This window comes from Cimex lectularius, unplaced genomic scaffold, assembly GCF_000648675.2.
Source record: "Cimex lectularius strain Harlan isolate CLEC.00 unplaced genomic scaffold, Clec_2.1 scaffold46, whole genome shotgun sequence".
In the NCBI taxonomy this organism is placed as follows: domain Eukaryota; kingdom Metazoa; phylum Arthropoda; class Insecta; order Hemiptera; family Cimicidae; genus Cimex; species Cimex lectularius.
Genome location: NW_019392654.1, coordinates 1 through 23262, shown reverse-complemented (window position 1 = coordinate 23262; position 23262 = coordinate 1). Strand labels below are relative to the sequence as shown.

General features: G+C 38.8%; 2 protein-coding genes across 2 annotated transcripts; both read right to left on the bottom strand.

Moving 5' to 3' along the window:
* Positions 1-493: 493 nt before the first annotated feature.
* LOC106672900 (sodium- and chloride-dependent transporter XTRP3) lies at positions 494-14952 on the bottom strand. Its single transcript, XM_014404699.2, has 12 exons — positions 14598-14952; positions 12982-13252; positions 5563-5795; positions 5271-5495; positions 5102-5212; positions 4807-5048; positions 4597-4738; positions 4173-4374; positions 3894-4053; positions 3669-3831; positions 1243-1443; positions 494-1186 (listed from the first exon to the last, which is right to left on the bottom strand). The coding sequence occupies exons 2-12, from the start codon at positions 13184-13186 to the stop codon at positions 1079-1081; spliced, it is 1992 nt and encodes a 663-aa protein (XP_014260185.1). The 5' UTR covers positions 13187-13252; positions 14598-14952; the 3' UTR covers positions 494-1078.
* A 5011-nt stretch (positions 14953-19963) lies between these two features.
* LOC112126145 lies at positions 19964-21419 on the bottom strand (the record flags this gene model as incomplete). The annotated part of the gene is made up of 1 exon (XM_024224595.1): positions 19964-21419. A coding segment is annotated over one exon (1059 nt), but the record flags the coding sequence as incomplete, so codon positions are not given.
* Between the last annotated feature and the right edge of the window lie 1843 nt (positions 21420-23262).

Genomic DNA, 23262 nt, shown 5'->3' with positions numbered 1-23262 from the left:
TCTTCTTTTATTTATCCAACTAGAATAAGATAATTTTGAAAAACCACCAAAGCGTCTAAAATTCTTAGATTGGACTATTTCAAATGATATATTACGGTTCAAGTTCATTTTTGTAGGTGCGACCGCCCTTTCCATGCATTCTAAGTAACTTCTTTTTATATTTCCGTACACCGTTTATTTATTTCCTTTTTAGACTTAGTTTTGACACAATGTGCTCTCACAGATAATGTTTAATATCAATTTACCTTAAACCTACTTCGCCTGCGGACGGTCCAACAGTTTCAGGCCACAGCACGATGAAAATCCTCCCTTTCTGTTGAACATTTTTGTCTTAATTCACTTAATGTTTTAATCGGCGATGGAATTGAGCTACAAGTAACATAATGTAGTTTTATTAATTTTAATATAATGACAATGTTTTGAAAAATAAGTATTTGAAAGGTTAAAACGAAATATTTAAAAAGGGTCAACACAGTATCGAAAAATATGAATGTCATAATTTATAAAATACCATAATAATTAGAAATAAAATTCGCCTCTTTCCAAAAATAACATATTTCCTAACTATGTGATTTATTTTACATTTACGTATAACATATATTAAATGCTATGTGATTCCTTTAGGTTTTGCCTAATCGATTTAACATTCTTAATTTTTTTTCTTCTAAAACTAAAATCTACGGTTTAACCCACTCATATTTTAATTTTTAATTTTTGTTTTGCTGTAACTCGTATAACGTTAATTTTGGAAAGAGCTTTTTTTCTCTTATTTTTAAATCATTTTTATTATATACAGGTAATTTTCGACCTGAAAAGCCGGGACCGTCCGGAGGTGGATAACTCGTTTTTTACACATCTAAAAAAAAGCAAATAATCTCCACTTAATATCCATACTAGTATTGTCTTGATTCGGGTGGTAAGGTTTTCCTTACGAATTCCCCGAGGCGCCCCGACGGAGGAGCTAGTCGTTTTAATTTTTCGTTATGTAAAGGGGTCTTTTACAATGTCTTGTGCCGTTAAAATGACGTGCGAGCCGACTGGCTCTTCTTTACAGCTGCACAGGACCCCGGGCCTTCTGCTAAAAGTCCATCACCTCCATTTTAAAGGTCTTGCCCTTCGCGTTGGGCCCTAAACGGTTCATGTCCTCCTCCTCGTCCTCGTCCCCTTCGGAGTCGTACTCGTCCATCTGTAACGTTAAGGAACTTTAGGTCGAAAAGGAAGAATGAATTTTAAAAAACTTACGTCGACATCTGCCATCATTTCCCTAGTAGAGACGGTCGTGTCTATCCTCCTGATCGCTCCCTGGTGGATGTCCACGTCGAGCTTCAAGAACTGGAATCGCCTGAGTAGAAAGACGCAGATGATCGGGAGAATCGAGGCCAACACGATGCACAGAGCAATGGCCATCACCCATCCTGGATATTCCAGTTCAACAGTTTCACCCTATAAAATGCGTTAATTCAGCTATTAACAATTGTGTACTCAATTATAGCGGATATAAGACTTAAATTTGGGGGGGTCCATATTTGGAAAGTAGACTATGACTTATATATAAAATAGATGGTGGGTGTTGGTCTGTGAGTCGGTGAACACATGTTGAACCGGCACAGGATCACTTCTGGGTCCGCCCACATAAGCGAGTTTTTGATCTTACTCAAACACGAAGGTGGGTCCAATAAGTCTCCAGTGCTTCAACATGTCTACAAAGCATATCAACTCTCTAACTTATTAATTTTGTAGGACATATTTCTAAAATGTTAGAATAGTCATTGTCATCTTTTCTTTATTACACCATAAATTAAACCAACTTTTGTGACAAAAACGACTTAATAAGCAATCACTTGGTCATAGTGCAGAAAGTAGGCTTCAGAAGTAGTGAAAGTGTTGATATAACTCCTTTACAAGCCAAAACATATCAATATGGATAAAACATGTTTCTTTGTTCTATTGATATATTATATAGTATGTATTACTTTTATTTATAGAAAACAATCTTTCAAACTGATGTTATTTGGTATTCCTAGAAATTGAATCAATGGATAGTACCTAGGATGCCATTTTCAAACATACGAATTCTGTATTTTCTGTTTTTATTGCTGAGTCCTTATGTTAATTAGATGTTTAATTTTTGAATAAATCTCAGCACACGATTAAAAGCAGCATTGTAGCTGAAGAGGACTCTTGGAAACACGTCGAAATATTCTACAATTTTTTTACTTAAATTTATTTGTAGTCTATGTAGATCGGGTGCTAAGGTCTTTCCTACGAATCCCCTGAGGCGCCTCGTCGGAGGAGAGGGTTGTTATAATTTTTCGTTATTTAAAGAGATCTTTTCAATGCCTTACGCCCTTTAAAATGGCGTGACAATCCTTCGGCATATTACAGTTATTACAAATGCCCTACGATTTTCTTTGCACAGGGTCTCAGCGCTGACTTTAATGCAAGCGTTGCACTTGGAGGACACATGCCATGAGAAACCAGCAATCCTGGCACTCAGTGTGAGGGATTAAGGTGCCGTGGCATGTTCCCGGGATGGCAATGTGTGTAGAGGGCTCGAGCAGTACGGTCAGGATGGATTGAGAGGTTGGTGTGAAACTTTTGTAATCGAGAACGGTTCAGTTCGGAAACAAAAGGAATGTTGTGAATAGTGAGGTTAGAGCGTAGGAAAGGGCTTTGCCGATTTGTCTGAGGGCTTTTGATTTGAAGGATTGAATGCGCTGGGTGTTGAAGGCTTGGCAAAACTCCTCAGCTCCACTCAGGATGTCCAAAGACTTGGTCAAGACGAATTTCTGTCCTAGGTGTCTTCATAGTTGTCATGTCTTTTGTTCATTTGTTGTCTTTTAAGTCTTACGTGGGAATTCCACGTTAGTCTGCTATGTAGGTGTAGTCGTAGGTATTTGACTTGAGTGGAAGTCGATATCTCTTTGTTGTTGATTTACAGCGGAGGGCAAGACTATTTTTTCAATTTGAACCTACACTGAGTACATTTTCCTTCATTCAGTCTTGTCCTCCACTTTTTGCACCACCCTTTTTGTAACCTCGTTCTTCATATTAAGAATAAACCAGCTGATGTGAGCTCCAAAAATTACATATCCAAGATCTTCGTGCTTTCCGTACGTAGGACAATGTCATCGGTATTGATCTTCACCACATTAGCCAGAGCATCAACGAGATTATTTGTGTACAAGGAGAGCTAGAAAGGCTCATAAGACAGCCTTATCGAATCAATCATTTTCTTTTCCCTTTCTCTCTGCGAGAAGATGGTTTGGGATTAAGGGAAAATTGTAGGGTTCCTGAAGTTCGGTGAGAATATTGGTTGGGAGGATTGAGATGCGTGAGTCTAGATGTGGAATAAATATTTTTGATAAAAAAAGCTGTGCTTGAAGTCGGACTATCTCCGTCGGATTTAGTCCATGATTCGTCTGTTCATTGTGAAGGTGATACGTGTGTTTCTATTTTAATATTTTCTTAATCGCAATCCGTAATGAGTTGTGTACATTATGGATATATAAATCCAAATCTCAATCCGATTATTACCAAAACCCAGTTTTGGAAAAGTTACGGAAGTTCGTGCAAGATCGTTTGTTTTGGATTATTGATTGATTAGAGGACAAAAAGCAGAAAGGTCAAGCGGTTAAAGAAATTTTTCTTCCTTATGAATTAATCACCTTGTTCTTATCCCAGGCCATGTAAGTTGATTTTTTTATTATTCGGAAGGCGATTGAAGAGATGAGGATGCACGTCATAATCACGGGAGCGAGGAAACGCCAAGTCACCTGCCAGTAAATCCCCGGCCTGTACCCGGTCATGTCTTCGATGTCCTGTGTGAACCTGTAAAAGAATTCGGTTTTAGCGAGACCTCCCGAATTTTAAAAGACGTGTTTTATTCTCACTTCTCGTGTCCGTAAATGAATATGACAGCGATCATTTCCAAAAGAGCGATGACCACGAGGCCGATTGTCCCGGCGAAAGAGTCGAAAAGTTTAAGCCAATATTCGCCAGCACCGGTCGTGAAAATCAATCCGACGATGAAGCAAATGAGACAGACGAAACCTACGGTTTAATAATTTATTTCAGTATAACGCCTTTTCCGTGTAAAAGACATCTACTGCATGATAAAGTATAACGAAAGTAGAATAATAGAATAGGAGGTATAGTATATTAGAACTCACCCGTAAGATAAGGTTTCCTTATCCTCTTGAATATATCGATGTCGAATATTGTGCAGAGCATACCCTCTAGAATGCCGATCTGCGAACCGATCCCGAGACTGAGTAGCATCAGGAAGAATATGATGGCCCAGAAAGGTGCTCCAGGGAGTTCGACGATAGCTTGGGTGAATACTATGAACGCCAACCCTGTACCTTCTGCCGCCTGGACGTTAAAATAGAATTAGACGGTTCCAAAAAACAGTACAACAAACCAAATTTGTTAGCTTGGTGGTTTTTCGCCAACTTCTGTAGTAGACTTGTGAGTTAAAAACACAATTTTTTTCCTGGGAGAAAAAGCTGGCGAGAATAGGCGGACCACGATGGCGAGAAACGACCGAGCTACAGGTTTAGCTCTCCTCCGACCTCAAGCAGAAATCTAACAAACCTGATCTAGCTGTTTGGCCAAGCTGCACATTTCCAAATCGTACGCGGTCGAATTCGGTGGCTCCATGTTGTTGACTTGATCGATAATCTCAATGGGTATGATTTTTCCTTGATTCTTCAACTCCATGATGTGATTTTTGTTGCTGGGAAAAGTAGAAACCGTGATAAATAGAAGGGCGTGTTATAGGAGTGAAAGACTTCAAGTTCTTACTGCAGAAGACATTTATCGTAGTTCAGCATCGCCTTGAATCCGAGAATCGCGAAAACGACGAGACTGGCGTAAATGGCGGTGAGGGCGTTGCAGATGGAGACGAGGATCACGTCCCGGACGCAGTTGTTCTTCGGCGGGTTGTAGCTCCCGAAGGCGATGAGCGAACCGAACGCCAGACCGAAAGAATAAAAGACCTGAGTTGCCGCGTCAAGCCAAACGTTCGGATTCAACAGCTTTTCCACCTGGATTCAATTGAATTAATGTTTGTCTCTTAGAGATCTATGGGATAACTCGCCTTCGGCGTGTACATGTGCATCAGCCCTGCTCCGGCCCCTTTCAGTGTTATACCTCTAATGAAGAATATGGTCAACACGATGTACGGAAACATTGAAGTAAAGTAAACCACCTAAAACCCACCGTATTGATGATTATGATCGATCTCGAGTCAACGAGGGATGTTTTACCTTTCCAGACGATTGGATGCCCTTCATGACAATAAAAAATACGACGATCCAAGCGAGCAGTAGACAGAGGACGATCCACCATTTCATACCACCGAAATCGTCCATGCTCGGGGAGACGTCGAGGGTCGTCCTGTACCAGAAATAGGCGGTCTCCGACGATTTCTCACACTCGGGGACGACGGTCGTTTCGTTTAACATTGGGCATTCTGCCCAAGGGAGGGGACTCTGGAATGCAAGTCAACCGTGTTTATCAATGGATTATACAATCCGCTTCGGATTCTTTCTAACTCACTCTGAAAGAATTGAAGAGGTAATAGAAGCACCAAGTGATGATGACGTTATAATAGAGGGCGACGAAGAAAGTGACCGTGCAGGAAGCGACGCCCAAGCCTCCTAGCCAAGGGTGGATCGTGTTCCACGCTCCGAGGGCGCCCAAACGCATCTTCTGCCCAATCCCGAGCTCAATCAAGAATAACGGAATGCCTTCGAGGATAAGCATAATCGCAAACGGAATAAGGAACGCACCTGAAAACAGGAAAATAATTATTAATACAAAATCATATATGCCACGCTAACAGTCCTGGCTTCAAATCCCGGCATAGACCATGGAATTTATATGAAATTAATTTCAAAAGAAAAAAATATATATTGCAAAGTGGCCTTCAGGATAGCAGGTTTAGCCCACCTTAATAACTTAGTGCTAACATTTTTTCCTTTGAAAATAGGAAATAATAAACAATAATAAGCAACATTAAGAACTTAAGTTATTAAATATTTTTTTCTATTCTGATTTCAGCGGAGACTGATGAAACTTATTTTCACCGGGCGCTAAATTTATATCCCACTAAATACAAATATTTTCTAAATATACAAACAATAATTTTGCTGAAAACCGCGATGAGAAGATAGTCAATGCTGAATATTGATTTTACATGTTAATTAATTATACTTTTTATTTAAGAACTTGGTTGATATGAAAAAGCTAGTGTCACAAGCTGGATTCAAACCCACGACCTTTGGCTCAATAAGCTGCTAACCACTTGAGCAATTGTGGCTTCGATCAACCCAGTTTCCTTATCTCAACGTGCAACCCGAAGGTCGTGGGTTCGAATCCCGCTCGTGATGCTGGCTTTTTCATCTCAACCAATGCCTTAGATATAATTAAAATAATGATTTCAGTCAAGTATGGCTTCTATTGGGTTGTCCGGAAAATAATGCAGGATTTTAAGTTTTCATTAAAAAAAATCTATATAAAATATTCTGTTTACGTTTACAGGATTACTCATTTGTANGTATGGGAAATTATTTTGATTAAAGAACATTGCTTTAAAGTAACTAGTTTCTTTTTTTTTGTTTAATACCAAAATCCTGCATTATTTTCCGGACAACCCAATAAATACATGTATGGATTTATTTTACATATTGTCCGGAGGCACTGTTCACTCGCGAGGCACATGTTTCATTGTGGCCTTCGTCAGTGGTATACTGATCGAGGTCGGACCTATACTCGTTGCCGGTGAGTGATTTTGGTTGCACCTTCTTTGGGTAAAGTCTAGCCATACACTTATCTGATTTAACAAAGTTTTAATACAAAAAACTAATATAAACGTTGTGCATTTTAACTTAATTGCTTAGTGAAAAGTTTTCCATTGTTGAGATTTTTGTTTTTATTACTTAAGACTTCTAAGGCCAAAATCCGTGTTGACAGTCATAATTAAACTAATCTTATACAAGACTTCTCTGCGACTATTTTGGACATATTTTGGACATCCGGAGTGGAACTGTGGAGTTCTGCCAAGCCATCCAATACCCAGCGCATTCAATTCTTCCACGTCCTCAGACAAATCGCCAAAGCTCCTTGTCATGGCACTAACATCACTATTCACAACAAACTCAACATTCCTTTTTTCAGCGAACCGTGGTGATCCGTTCCCGGTTTCAAAAGTTTCACATCAATCTCTAGAACTATCCTAACCATACTGCTCGAGCTCTCTCTACACATTCCCATCCTGAGAACCCCCCACGTCGCCTTAATCGACGATGGCCTCGAGACATCCTTATTATTAATTTACAGTTAATCCCTCACTGAGTGCAAGCATTGGTTGGTTTCTCATGGCATGTGTCCTTCGGGTGCAGCGCTGGCGTAAGGGATAACAAAAGAAACGTACTGTGATCATATTTGTAACACGAACAAATATGTATAGGCTGCAAATAAAAAATTTTTAGTTGTAGTAATCCAGATCTTCCAAAAGCTGTGGTCCCATTCACTCCATTTATTGAGGATGTTAATGCATGATAATGTTCGACTGCATATAGCTCGTTCCCGCCCAGTACTTGGAGGATATTGGGATTACCACAAACAATTAGCCAGCTCGTTCTTTTGACATGAATACTGTAGAACACTTAATGGACATGATAGAGAGATGGGGTTAGACATTGTTTGCCGCTTCCAACAACCGTTGAACAGATTCAAACCGCTCTTGTTGAATAATGGGATTCTGTTTCACAAGACGAAGTCCGATCAATTATTTGCTCGATACCTAGGAGACTCTTCTAGGAGGAGGTAATACGCGTTATTGAGTGCAACCCTTGGTAATAAATTGTTACTTAAATTAAATATGCGATATGATTTTCTGGTCTTTTGGTGAATTTTCTTTGAAACTATCATAATTAACTAATTTTTCCTAGCATTTGTCGAGAGTGAATGGATTTATTAACGTGAATGTGTGATGTGAGAGGGTCGATGGTGGAATATCGAGTACCCAATCTACCCTCTAATTAGGTTACTTGTATAATATATGTAAAGGGTGATGGAGGGATATCATCGAGTACCCCATCGACCCTCAATTAGGTCAGTTGAATAATGTGTAAACGATGATGGAGGAATATCCAGTACCCCACCACCCTATTTGAATGGTATGTAAATAGGAGTGGATGTATTTAAGAACGAACGTGAGTACTAATGGGTTTGGAACAGCATGCGTTGAGAACTGAATTGACCTAGCTGTTGTCGCACTCCCCCCCGGAGCAACTACGGCGGCTGGACGGATAAGAATGAGATCTGCCCCCGGACTGCCAACACCCGGAATGGGTGATTCTCGAGTCTGCCGGCAATTTACTGTAAATAGCAAAAGCTACGAAAAGGGAGTAGGCTCAACTCGGCACATGTTCGTATGTATGTACACTGATAGGCAAAACATTCCACCCACTTGTAATATAACTTGATTTTCATTTATTTTTACATATTAATCAAAGTTTCACGTTTTTTAGCGTTTATTAATTGAGTATTTGTATAAAAAATTAATGAAAATGTAAATTGCTAAGGAAAACGAAAAAAGACGGATAGATAAAATTTGCTTTAATTTTGTTTTAGATTTTTAATTAACATTTCAATTCGGGTTCGAAGTCACCTCTCCATCTGTCTGAAAATGTCTCTTTGCTGGAGCTTCATGAAGATTCCTTTCAAGATTGTGGAGTGTATCTGGAAGTGATGGACGTGCTCTTATTCGTCTTTTGAGGTTATCTCATAAATTTTCGATGGGGTTCAAGTCTGGAGAAAGGTCTGGCTAAGACCCTGATATTATGCTGTTGAAGGTAGATTTGTACTATGCGAGCAACATGTGGACATTAGAATAGGATTGTAGATGATTTCATCTAGGATAGGTAACGCATGGTGTCCCAAAATTACATCCACATAGCCGTCAAAGACCCTCCACTAGCAACAACCAACACTGTGTGACCCTCCAATGAAATTCCCGCCCATACCATCAGTGAGCTACGTTGAAAAGGTTGGCTCTGGAAAAAATTACAGGGTTCGCACCTTTCATTTCGCTTCTCCACACTCTTTCACGCCCATCTAAAGATCGTAGAGCAAATCTACACCCATCTGTGAAAAGCCCAGCAGACCAATCGTCCAAGGACCAATGATCGTGTTCTCGAGCAAATGCGAGCCGTGCAACTACGTGTGCTCTGGTCGATTCTGGTCCTCTTACGGGGCGAAAAGCCATCAGTCCATACTGATTTAATCTTTTTCGAGCAGTGTGTTCAGAAATTTGGACACCTCGAACTTCCCGGAGCTGATGAAACGCTTGAACAACAGTAAGGTACCGGTTTCACAAAATTCTCAGTCAAAAAACGTCATCCTGTGGTCCTTTTACCCTAGGGAGTCCGGGCCTTCTATGGTAGGACACTGTTTCTCGAAAACGTCTAACGGCGACTGGCAGAGTTTCGTAGGTAACTCTGATGGCAATAGCCGCATACCTGATGGAACGTCCATCATCAATAAATGCCACACCACAAGCAACATCCTCAGCACTAAGTGGCATTTTTAAGTTTAAAAATTTAAATTAAGAAAACAAAGATGAAAACTAAACAGTTTATCGCTTCAGAATTCAAATGAGGCTGAATAAACATTTGAAATTCCGTAAAAAGTAAACATTCAAAACTTTTTCCTTGTTTTGAATTACAGATTAAGTGTGTTTACTTCTAATTGAAATTCCCAATTTAAAACATAAACAAATATTTATTGATAAAAACAATGTGACAAATAAGGGCAGTCTTTTATCGGGTCAGTGCACTTACAACATGTGCGTGCATGAGCAGATCGGTGCCTATATAAATCCAAAATCCAAGTCCAAATAAGTTATATTAAAACTCATGAATTTCTAATCTCGTTTAATTTGGTTTACATTAAAATAAGTATGCTGTAATTAATACAGCCTTAAAAATACATGTAGTTTGAAATAAACAATTCCGCGTTTTGCCTTTCTATTTCTGTCTATACACATACAAAAATCTAGTTAAAACAATTATTATGAAACGTGTTCTTTTAGTCGATCAGCCGATTCTTTTTCTTTCCATTTTTAGCAATGTTGAAAATTGGCAAAGGAACAAGAGAAAAATGAATAAAAAGTATATAAGCAGATAAATTCAGTATATAAAAAAAGGTACAGTTAAAATACAGTTAAAAGACGTTATATCGCTGTTTTCCCTCTGCATTCATTGTTTATTTTTGGTCCACCTATTCTCGCGGTTTGACGTAAATCCTGATGGCCATCTTTCATGCAAATAGCTCATCAACTCTCGCACTCCACGTCCCATTTTACAATTACGTTAATAGGCGGTTGTTTGTTAAACTCGTATCACATCGTCCTCCGTTGCCTCTGGTCAGTCGTCGGCCTGTTTCCACGTTCGGACGTTTTCCGAGCCGTTCGTCAAAAAGGTCGCAACACGTGTTCGGCGGTTAGACACATACAAAAGTAACAACACTTTTTGGCACACTCCGAATTGGAATTCGGGGTATATTTTTACAAAACGGGCCTCAATAGAGAGAGGTTCCCAGGATACGTCACTCGGATTTACCGGGCCCAGGGCCAAAATTCATTTATAGGGTGGCGCACGACTGAAATAGAACGGGGGAACACTGACGGAATAATCGGAATCGGGCTCCAAGCCAGGAAAAAATAATTAATGGAACGAAAATTAAAATAATTATCTTTACATCATTGTTAGCGTGAATTATTAAAAAGATAAGAGTGATTTGTTTTATATTAAAATAAAAGAAAAGTTGAAGGATTTCTGCTGGTCTCCCCCTTTCTTTTCAAAAGGGAATGAAAAGGTACGTCAGAGCGTTTCGCAACGCCTTTGTCCGTCACCCTCCCCGTCATGCAACCGGTACGAAATTAGGACATGCAAAAATCGAAATCACCTCAATTACACTTCTTTTAAAAAACAAGAAAATACTAAGAAAAAAACCGTTTCTCCTCGGGGCAATCAGACATGCAGCCTGCAGTGATCGCGTGTTTGTCATTTTTATGTGTTGATTTGAATCATACATAAGCAGTGTTTAAAAAAATCCTGCATTTTTGCATAATATTTTATTAAAACACATTCATAAAAATGTGAATTATATCGCTAAAAGGCGATACATCAAACAGATAGCATAGGCTAAGTGATGATGGAATTGCTGACCAACCTTAAGATTGACCTCAAACCTCGGTTATTCTTCTAAAAGAATGTTTTCAACCCCTGAACCTTTGAAATGTGTACGCGAAAAATAACGTCAGGTTCACCTTTGTCGAGACGACGCTTCCGCATATCGCTGTTCGCGTTTCGAGGCGTGGCGGAGGTCACCGGGTCATTGTCGGTCCGGATTCGTTTATAGGGAATCAATAAGCGGGACGCCAATTCCGAATCGCTTCTATCCAATTCGGCCAATTGAAGGTTTAATCGGATGTTATTCCGTCATGGAATTTTTCTTTTGCACCGCCGGAACGAACCGGCTCACCGATTTGCCCGGGAGGTGGCCGCTCCAGGCAGACCCTTACGACCGGGTAGCTCGAGGTCAGTTTATATATCACAATGTACTATTTTTCTTTAAAAAAACTCAAGTTGTCACCACGTTTCATTAAAGAATACTTGTTTTAATATGTAATCCTAATATCCTTGCCGACCTCTGCTTCAGAGTGAGATGCGCAAACGAGTTTTCGGAAGTCAGGCCGATCCAGGACGGTCTGCCTGGACCCCCACAAGGGAACATCCTTGGTCCCATCCTATATACAATTGCTGATACATCGTAACACCAATTTTACATCTTGCGTGCTACCCAAGCCACCTCCAATATACAGGAGTATCTTGTGCTCATAGATTAATGGTGCAAAACGTGTAAAATGAAACTTAACGTGGGCAAATGCACCCGAATTATGTTCGCGCTAAACATCCTTGCCCACGTCAACAATGAAGAACATCAGATGTAGTTAAATAAAATAGGCTATACTTAGAATTAGGCAGTAGACTGTCATGGATCACACAAGACTCAAGTGTTAAGAACTAGATAAGTTGGACAACTGCGAAGACTTATACGACAGTAAAGAACAAATGAACTTTACAAAACATTACTTCAGCCTAGTTGGACAGACGGAGCAGAACTGTAGGATACTACCAAGCCTTCTACCATCCAATACAAGCTTTCCGATCAGAAGTCCTCAGAAGAATTCCCGAAATTTCTTACTCTGTCTCGTACCTCAATATCCACAATGACGTGACACACAATATCCACATAGGACAATATTAACATTCCCAAAGAATTGATCCGTTCCCATTTTCTCAAGTTTCACTACAGTCTTTCAACCCATCCTACTGTTCAAGCGTTTTCAACCTCACCCCACCTTAAGAACCCTTCACATCGCCTCAAACGACGATGACCTGATGGATGATCCGATCATCATTACTCAATTTATGTCGTTCACCTGAGGCACTATGCTTGCAATGAGTTTTACACCGTATAATAAATAGAACGACGAACCAAATGTTTGTTATTTTTAAGTATGTACCGACTTCCAGTGGGATAACCAAACAAAGAGGTTTCATCAAACTACTGTCAGCTGTCAACTGTTCTTGATGATTATTTAGCCATTATTAAATCGTTGGTGAAATAGTTATATGTTAGGTTACTTAGGTTTTTGCTCATGAAACTCCTTCCTTACGATTGTTTACTTGCAACTTGGTCTTTTCGGAAAATTTCGAACTGTCAAATGTCGCTGTTTTGGTCTGTCAGAGTATTCCGGCCTTTCACCAGTATCAGTGTGGGGTTTTAGCGATAGCAACAGTGGATAATATAGTAATACATCTATAAAAACCAAAACAGCTAGGAGAAGGCCAAAATAATCTGCAACGACCAACCCGCAGGTTCATTGTTTTGAAACCCCCTCACCTCCTCCATTTTGCTGGCAGAGATACGGAAACCTCCAGATATTCCCCAGGCCGACGGAATACCCGATGATGCTGAGCATAAATTGGACCTTGTTGTCCCAGGACGCCCTCTCCGGGACATCTCCCTGTTCTTCGGAGTGGACGACAACCCGGATGCCGCCGTTCACCGGGCCCAACTCCGTCCCGATCTCCTCGGAATTCCTCATTCTTCACCCCTCCTCCACCCCGGACGGCGATGACTGATTTACCCGCAACTGTCAGGTGGATGCGATCTGAAATTAACATACAACGCTTATTTACAATGTAAATTAGTATAGGTTTAAATTGATCTCTATTTTTCATCGTTAATTATTTCATTTTGGGTTAAAGAGCTACGAGAGCGAAACAAAAAGCGGCCACTCATTTTCTATTCTGTTGACGGGCATTGTTCTAAAAGAGAACGAGACATTGAAAATGTTACGGCACAAAATATGTTTTATGATGAAAAGACATTTTAACGATGACGTAAATGGCCATTCGGAAGGATATCATCATTTATTTATATCGATTTGTAAAGTGACAATATATTATTATTTATAAAAAAATCAAAATCAAAGCAATTATTCATAAAAAAATTTACGTCAAATATTGAATTTAAACGTTAATTAATTAAATAATGCTGAGGGATAAACGGAATGAAAATATTTTCAACTTTTGTATAAACAGATGCGAACAGAAATGCCAGAGATTTTTCTCTCTGGTGTATTTTCAGCCTTGCGCTCGGTTCTCTATGATTTATAAATCCGATAATTTATTATTACGATAGTACAAAATTAATAAACATGATTCGAAGCATTAATTTCTTTCAGGGTTTTCGTAGGTCTCGTTTATTTTCCATCGCTTCTGTTTCAGTTTAGAATGAAATTTTTCACTTCGACACCACGTCAGGTGGAAAATTCAACTGACTACTTGAGATTCGCAGTTTTCATTGGAAGGCAGTTTGACGCAGGACAACTTGGTAATTAACCGAGAAAATATTTCGTGCTGATGATTATATCGAAAGAGTTTCCCAAAGGGATTGATTTGATACACTTTACGAAAAATAAACTTAAAAAAATGACATATCTAGATGTAAGTAAATCGAAGGTTAATAACCGAAATCGCATTTTAACTACCTCCTTAATTTAAAGCCTTGATTCAGATAGCATAAACACGTGTACCAGGAAGTACATTTTACATAGAATCTTTACGAGCATAATTGTCATTCCGATCGCATATGGTCTGACATAAATATTTGACTGTTTGTAAATCGACGGGTGGAAGACCAGACACAAGACAAATAGGGGATGAAGGAAACTTTCATCCAGGAAATGGGATTAAATTAATTTTCCTTTTACTTATTATTAAAGTTGCATACATTAAAGATAAGAACTTTATAATATTTTTATTAATTTATTTATTGGTAATTAGTATCAAATTTGAATAGAGAAAGCACTACTACGACTTTTATTACTACGAAAAACAAAGTAGTACTGATGTTTTAAGTACTTCGAAGCTTGACTTTCAGGTATGTCGGTCGATCTTCATAGAGAAATGCATAGGATGATGATATAGCTATGAGAAAAAAGTCATACTTACATTCATTTTCAATCCTTGTTCCTTCAGATGAAAACGTACAGATTCGCAGTTAACAGGTTTCTTCTAGTAGAAAATGTTTCACAATTTTGGCAACCGCGGTGGTTTTTTTTTTTTTGTTTTTTTGCTTTCACAAGGTGTGACGGAACTTACCACCCCCAACCTTAATTGATATCGGGAAACAAAAACACTCGGCGTATATCTTTCTTTGTTCTTGCAAGGGTTATATCGTTGTTTTTGTGGTTTCGTGAGTCCTTCTCAGTTATTTCATGGCACATGCGGTTTATCCCCCGGCGTGGACGCTGTTCCGTTTTGGGCCTGGGGTCAACTGAGAAGCCGAATATACTTCTTCCGCCCCTTCCAACTGGGGAAGCAGGGAATTCGAGAAGCCGGTCGTGGCACGACTGCGGATGCCGGCGTCGGCGCGGAAGCGTCTCCACGTGATCCAATTTTATTTTATTCTATTCTATCATAGGACAGCCTAAAAAAGACGATTAAAAAAAAAGACCAAAATTTAAAATATGTACCTGCGAATCCATCTATACATACTGGCCAAACCACAAGCACCAACAAGGAAAATTTATCTTAAAAATATAGAAAATATAAATTTTCTTTAAAAAAAAAAGGCGAAATTTCAAAAATGGATATGCGAAATGAGAAAGACTATGCTTGTAATGCCTTATGCCAATCTGCCTAATAACTGCTTTTCCTTATGCCATTATTACGCTTATTTTATGTCTCAGTCTCTTTTCAAAAACCTTCAGCGACCGTTAATCCAAAAAGGCTGTCATCCTCATCCAAAATCTCGTTTCTTCTTTTATAATTTTTTTAAATTTTTTACCCGCATCTTACCTCAACATAGAGAAAGAAGAACACGAATACGCAGAAAAAGAATCAATCTGCCTAAAAGAAACATTAATTCTCGGCATAATTGTTAATTTTGTCTCACAATGATAAATATATCAAAAATATTGTTTTTATAATCATAAAAACGTAAAATAAACAAAATATTCAAATGGTTCTACATGAAAGAATTTAAAAAAAATATCAATCGATTAATTTCTTTATCATAACTGTAATAAGAAATCTAGTTTTTGTAGTCGTATAAATTTAAAACGTACAATTACTTATAAAACAAATTAAAAAAACCAATAATCACTGGTTTAACGGTTAAATATTTGTCCCGTAATGGTAAATCATTGGGAAATTAGTTCTTAGTGACATAAAAAATATGATTTTCGAAATAAATTGTCATCTTTTTTCATCGAGTTTCATTTCAATTCTATAATATAAAAATTAATCACAGTCGTAAAACGTTTGCCAAAATTGTCCATGTTAAATAAGGAGAAAATAAACCCGAAGCTCCAGACCTTTTGCACGATCAATCGTGACAAGTCACGTACAAAATAGTATGAAACCCGATGACATCGTTCAGGAATGTTGGGAAAAAGTAATTTAAACTTTTGGGAATAAACTTTTTTTTTGTTTTTAGGGCCTGCAAACTAAATTGGACAGAGCCAGGCTCGCTCTTTTTTACCTTTGCATTTCATTTCGTTTTAAACCAACTAATTTATTTTACTGATTCTCCAGCCAAGTTATGATGTTATATGATATAAGTGTACTGACGCTCTCTTTTCTTTAAACAATTGCTAGCCACTTTGTAACTCAGGGTCTCGTCAATTGTGGATAAAATAACACAAATAATCAAAACCACAGAAACGTATAAACATGATAGTCTGGTTAGCATTCACGCTATTCCAGAGTACTCGATATTCCTCGGGATAATTGGGGATAAAGCCCTGCCATTCACGCTAATAAATTACATTTACACATTTGATAACATTACTTCAGATAATTCGATCTTCCTCGGGGTAATTGGGTCCTATATCCTATAATAATTCGTTAAATAACTGAAAATATGAAGTTTGTTCTTTCTTAGCATGTTACTAACCAACATTCCCTTTTTTTAACATTTGCCTTTCTGCCCGCATCTTACAATAACTTCAATTTCTGACCAGAAGGAAAAAGTACACATTGGTTAATTTTATAAAAGGAAGAAGAATTAGTCGACCAGCTTAGAAGTGGACTATCCAAAATTCTACTTTTTTACGCGCATACCACTCCGCTAAACCTAAACCTATAAGCGTTTCCAATTAATTTAAAAAATTAATAAGCCAGAAAGGGAACGCGATCTCGTGTGGATTATCACTTATGAACTTGACTACCAATAATTATTCATCCAAATTATCAGAAAAACAATTTGATCTTTTGACAACTTCAACGGTTTTGAATTTGCCTGCTAATATTGTACATTTATAACATTATGCTGAAAATAGATATTGATTATTGAAAGGATCAAAATTGATCACCCTGACCACGATTCACACATTTAGCCATAGATGATTGTTTATCAGGGGGATGATGAAGAATTTCCAAATACCAAAATGTCGTTTCTGTTTTGTGAGCTGTCACAAAAAGAGGCTATATTTTCAAAAATGTGACTTTTTTGCAAGCACATGCGCTCGAAAGTGGTCGAAATTTCCCCGCCGGTTTCAAGGGAGGAAAATTATCCCCGTTCTTCGTTTGACCCATTGGCCCTTATTTCAGCCGGTTTCGCGAAGGGGCGACTATCGATCCCGACATGCGCCCACCCCCGACTGGAAATTTCCACGGCGGCACGGCCCGTCCTGGAAAATCAATGCTCCATTCAGGTTTCAGGGTGGGCGTGAGCCGCCCCCACGGACAGACCGCGAGGGGTGAAACGCGACCAGCTCAATTCCTAAGACTCGCGGCACTCGGTCGATCGCATCGTGCCGAACGGACCAAACGGAGAATTCTAGCGGGTTCGAGATCAACCAAAGCACATGCCCTTATTACTCTGTTTTCCAATCCATCATCTCCGTTCTCCTAATTAGAACGTCATCCTTGTGCCACTATTCGGCAATTTAAAGATCTACAACGTACCGAAATAGGAACGTTCTACATGACATTCGTCACATAATTGAGCATGACATTTATCAGATTATCCGCTCATCTAACTTCCAGTTCTACTATCATTGAAACTTAAAATCAATCCTGGGGCATATTAGAATGGAAACGGAGAAAGTACGTAGGTAGGAATTATGACGATGCCCTCCTCGAAAGAAAGAAGAGGTGGGCAAAGATTCCGCCAAGGAGACATTCAGGCCGATTTTTTTCTGTTCTCCCCTGAGTTATAATTTTTTTTTTACAACTAGGATTATCCTTTGTGTTAGGATAAGCTAATCCCAATCGCAGGCTCGGAAAGTAAGCTGAGACCCGAAAGGACGAGGAAAGACCTCTTATTCAAGTTGTTGAAGGCACCTCTTTTTTTAATTGTAAATAGCAAGGGGCTACGTAGTACGTATGTCACTGATCACTATTTCATTTTATTTTCTTAATTTGGATTATGTCCCGATTTTTTTTTTTTTAATTAATTTGTTTGAGTTGTGGCACGGATATTTTTTCACACTCGTGAAACGCTTGATTTGCTTGATGTGAAGGGGATCCCCGCAAAGATCGCAATAGAGTGATAGCTATAATAGGCTCTAGTAAATTCAAAATAAAACAATAAAATTTTACAACTCTGGAGCAGATATTCTTGTTAAAAATGAGGAACGACTCATAGGCCTATATTCACGTTGTGGCATATACAACAACCACATTACTAGAGAACGGGAAGCTTGGGTAAATAAAGAATAAATTGTTTCCTGCCGAAAACACGACTCCTCCTCCAACATTTATATACCTAGAGCGAAGAGATTAACCTTTCAGCTCGACTGTGGAATTCATAACCTGTGCACATTATTAGTATAAACAAATTCAGACATTCAAGTCTTCAAGTATGATTATTTATTTAATATACAATTTACCCCAGGTTTACAAGAAGTTGAGCTACCTTCTGGACTTTTCCTTTCATGGGCTTGTTCAATCTTACATTCAGTTTATTGCTATATATATATATATATATCTTATATGCTTATATGCATCATGCTTATGCTTTATGCTATATATTTTTTATTGCTTTTCAATTACTTTTATCCAGACCTTCAATTTGTTTTAATTGTTATAAACTTCCAGTAGTTTGTCATAATATCTTTTGAAACACACCTCTTTATTTATCGTATTTTGATTTTGTGGTTCTTAAAGGAACGCCGTTCCCAGAACATATCAACAAAACATTAAACTAATACTGGAAGTGTAAACCTGTAAAGTGCCATCAAAAAGACTACTCTTAAAAACAACCTCCCCGTTGGGAAATCCTTCTCAACAGAAAGGAACTCTAGCTGGTATATTTACAGGATCATTTAAAAAACTGGAATATTATCAATTGTCCGATGTTGATTATGTCTAAGAGACAGGGACAACTGAACTATCCCTTGCACAATAGACGTAGTTAGGTTTAAGTGCTATATGGACAATCGGGACCTCGATTCCATATGGTGAACAACTATGGAACCATTAGGCAAAATCCCTAAAATTTGGCGGTAACTATGGAACTATTAAGCAACAAACACTAAAATTTGGTTGTAACTGTGGAGTTCTCATGCAACAAACCTTAAAATTTGGTGATGTGACTGGTGAATTGAACTATGGGATCACCACTCAAGCAATTTTCAGTTAAATGGTACCTATGGAATAACGAGGAACAAACCCTTCACATGGCTTAGGCTTATCCGACCACAATTTGATAATACAATTCTATGAGAGCTATGGGATCACGTGGCATCAAACCTACATATTGGAGGCAAATATGGGATTACATGCTAACAATCCTTCTCCACGCGCTACAATTGCGTTCCTTTATATTCAGTTTAAATGCATCATGATATTGACAGATAAAATTCAACTTCTGAAAATCCTGAAACATAAAGCGGTAACTCACGGACCACGGTGGTCACGGTCGACCAAACTACGATGTTCACATGTTCGTTAATATTCACAAAGTGAAGATCGTGAAACACCAGAAAATACGTCTCGACGGACTTTAAGTTTTTCTGGCTGGATGCCATCCAAAGTTTCTAAGTAATGCCTCTTGGGGAGCTGGTCCCACGTTATTACCTACCTGAGTGACATCCGTGCTTGAACTTCGCTCATAGTGTTCTAAACTTGGAAGTACGAAGAGGCAAACGATAATTTACGTAACGTGCCGTAAAGCCAGCACTAATCATTTGTTTTGCTAATGAATTATTGTTCGTTTAAAAAACTTTAAGGGTTAGTTTTTCGTATGTTTAATAAATAAGAAATTGTAAGATATAGTACTTTTAATTACTCAAAATATCTATTTATGTTTCTAGTTTCTAATAATCTCAACAATTAATTACTATTTTTATGATTGTATACATTTTATACTCTTCCTAGCAGAACTTTTACGGTAAATATTCTTATGCATGTTCTTGCTTTAAAACAGGAAGTGATTTTGAAATGTTATGTTTTTGGTATTTTACTATCAATATGAATCATAAAACTGTTGGCATTGATTGATCTTAGAATTGATTTCCTTATTTAGAAATTGGTCAATATCTATTAATTAATAAAACTAGGAGCAGCGTCATTAACTTGAACAAGTGAAGATTTAATTTAACAGTAGAACGTTCAAAATTAAATATATCATTTCTTAATGTACAAATGAGCATTGTCAGAATGGATTGTAAACTTGCAAAAGAGTTACAGTAATTGTTGGTATAACGATAATTGATACGTAAATGATAATTAGCAGCTTATAAATAAATTATTTATTAACAATTTTCAGTAACTGGAAGGCGTAGGGCATTTCGCCTTGTACGAGACGACGCATGTATTCGAAGGTACGTCGAATTTTTGCCAAAACCAGCATTTGGTAACGACCCATTCGTTGTTTTTGCAAAGGTCGTAAGCTTTGCAGTTGTCTTTAAGCGGCTTTACAGCACCTTCAGCGCACACTTTAGGTGCTGGAGTCGTCGGTGAAAAAGGATCCCCCGTCGGTAATGAACCGGGCAGTTCTGCAGTCGGCGGTGTCGGATCCGTGACGTCCTTTGCACAAGGGTTCTTCCACACGTAGTCGCACGTTTTCATCTCTCCGTTAAAATTCTGACAGGGAGAGCACATTTTGTCTTCCCATTTTCCTTCGACGCATTCTCGGTACAATCTGCAGGTGCCGGGCACCGACTCCTTTTCGCCTTCTGAGCAAGACGTCAGGGCCAAAACGTTGAATAAGCGTTTTTCGCAAGACACCCTCCAGAACCAGTCGCAAGAAGAAGTGCTCGTATTGAAGTACTTGAAAAAAGAGCAAGATTTTGCTTCGAAATGTTTGTCCGAGCATTCCAAGTAGGACCGGCAGTCGCTGCCACGTTTTTTAAAGCCGTTTTGGCAGTCGGCCGGCGCGTATTTACATTTATACCGGAAATAAGCGCACTTTTGACTTGCCGAGTCGAACTTCTGCAGCCATCCGCACGACCTCTCCACGAACTCGCCCTTAACGCAGTCGTAGTATTTGCTGCAGTCGTCATTGTGGTGTTTCCTGGTTCCGTTTAGGCAAGTCTTCAGGCAGTGGGCCATAGCGTAGTCCACGCACTCCAGTTTGAAATAGTCAAATCTGTCACCCATTCGGCACTTTCCCAATCGGCCGTTTACTTTAAAACGATCGCATTGGTTGACCACCGGCTCGTACTTCTGACACTGCGCGTCCGGAGAACACACTTTCTTCACACTGTCGAAGGTCATACCATTCGCGCAACGCCTTTCTTCAAATTTTCCATTTAAGTTGCAAACCAAGTATTTGGAGCAGTATCCTTCCAAGGGCCTAAAAGGAAATTTAACTGTCTTAAATTAAATAAGAAAATAGGTTTTCGACATTCAATAAATGGAACAGGAGACTGGGGATTGTAATTGTACTGGTGAATTCTGTATAATCACGGTAGAGACTATTGTTATCAGTGGTACAGACCACTATAAACAACCATTTCGAAAGTAGGATATTATTTAAAAATAATTTTTAATCAAAGATAAAATAGGGCCATATACACTCAAAGACAAAAAGCCTGGCACTCGTATTTCATTGTTTATTTCCAAATATATGTATTTTTATCGTTATATTAATTATAAAATACTTATTTTAATGTAAATCAAATTAAACGAGGACAGAAATTGTTGTAATAAAAATTATTCGATTGTAATGGTTTGCAAGAAAAATTCACCATCATCATTTAGTCATAGATTACAATTTATCAATTTATTAGGTACGTAGTTTTGCTCTTAATAGCACGTGTTAACTCCTCTGGCTGAGGGCCTTAAGTCTCCTAGGCTTCGAGTAAATAAGCTATCGGAATTCGCCTATGAAACAGAATCCCTTTCTTCAACAATAGTGGTTTGAAGTGTTCAACGCCTCTTGGAAGAGGCGAACGATGTCTAACCCATCTCTCTATCATGTCCGATAAATGTTAAATGGGATTCATGTCAGGAGAATAAGCTGGCCAGTTATTGTGATAACTCCAACATCCTCCAAGTACCGGGTGACAACTTAACGTACATGCGATCTAGTACACGAATTTGTCCTCAATAAATGGAATGAATAGGACTACAGCTTGCAGACAGCTTGCTAAATGTACTATACGCCGTGGGATCAAGGCTTTACTGCCTGAACTTCAAAGATCTATTCTGTATAATAATCAGTTCGGTACGGGCATGGACGTGGATTCCATCCCACATTCTAACTGACTGTCTTTGAAATTGTTGTGACTCACATGGCAATGAAGCAAAGCTTTTCCACGTCTTCTCCACTCATGGTCCTTTCATTAGATTGCCACAAACCAAACTGACACTTATCTGTGAAGAATACAGCATCCTATTGTTCAAGAGTCCAAAAGAGATGATTAGTGGCTTAGATACTGAATGCCTCTCTAGTAGTAAAAAACCTGAAGGCTATTCTCACAAAGCCTTCTCATGTCTGTTCATCCTTACATTTCGGACCATATGGAGTTGACTATCTATTAAGGAAGCTGTTAAATGACGGTATCGTAGTACGGTAAAAGCAATAAAACGACAGATTCTAGCCGTCGTACATTGCGGTCAACGTCTTCTCTTCCATCGAGACTTCCGTTGGCGGACCATCGTGGATGACTGAGCGCGGTACACCCAAGACTTGGGCTATGTAACGCTACGTGCGGCATTGGCCAAAGCATCTGCCCGGGCATGATCTTCATAAAATCATGTTTTTAAGAAAGTGGAGGATTTGACCGAGCCTCCATCCGATACCTTAAGACCAAATCGATCTGGTGAGTGTTTTGTAAGCGGTTAATTGGTTATGTATGATTGGCGTTGATTTCTGGTTTCTGAGTAGTCCTTATCTTTTGTCAAGTTCTTGATGTTTTAGTGTTGTATTTGGTTTCGTGGAATTCTGCTATCTAAGCCCAAGTAGCGGACTGGGTTGGATGGTGGTACAACCTTGTTCATGTGCACTGGTGAGCAGGGTTGACTTAAAAGCGAAAATTTCTTGTTGGCTTTTTTCGTTCAACCTGATCCGCCGCCGAGTGCACCATTCGATAGTGAGGTTCAGATGCTAGATTGCTTCTGTGGCTAGGATAGGATTGGAGTGTGTAAATAAGATTACGGTGACGTTTGCATTGTGTGATTGGATGTGTACGTATGTTAGCAGTGTAGAAGTGTATACTTC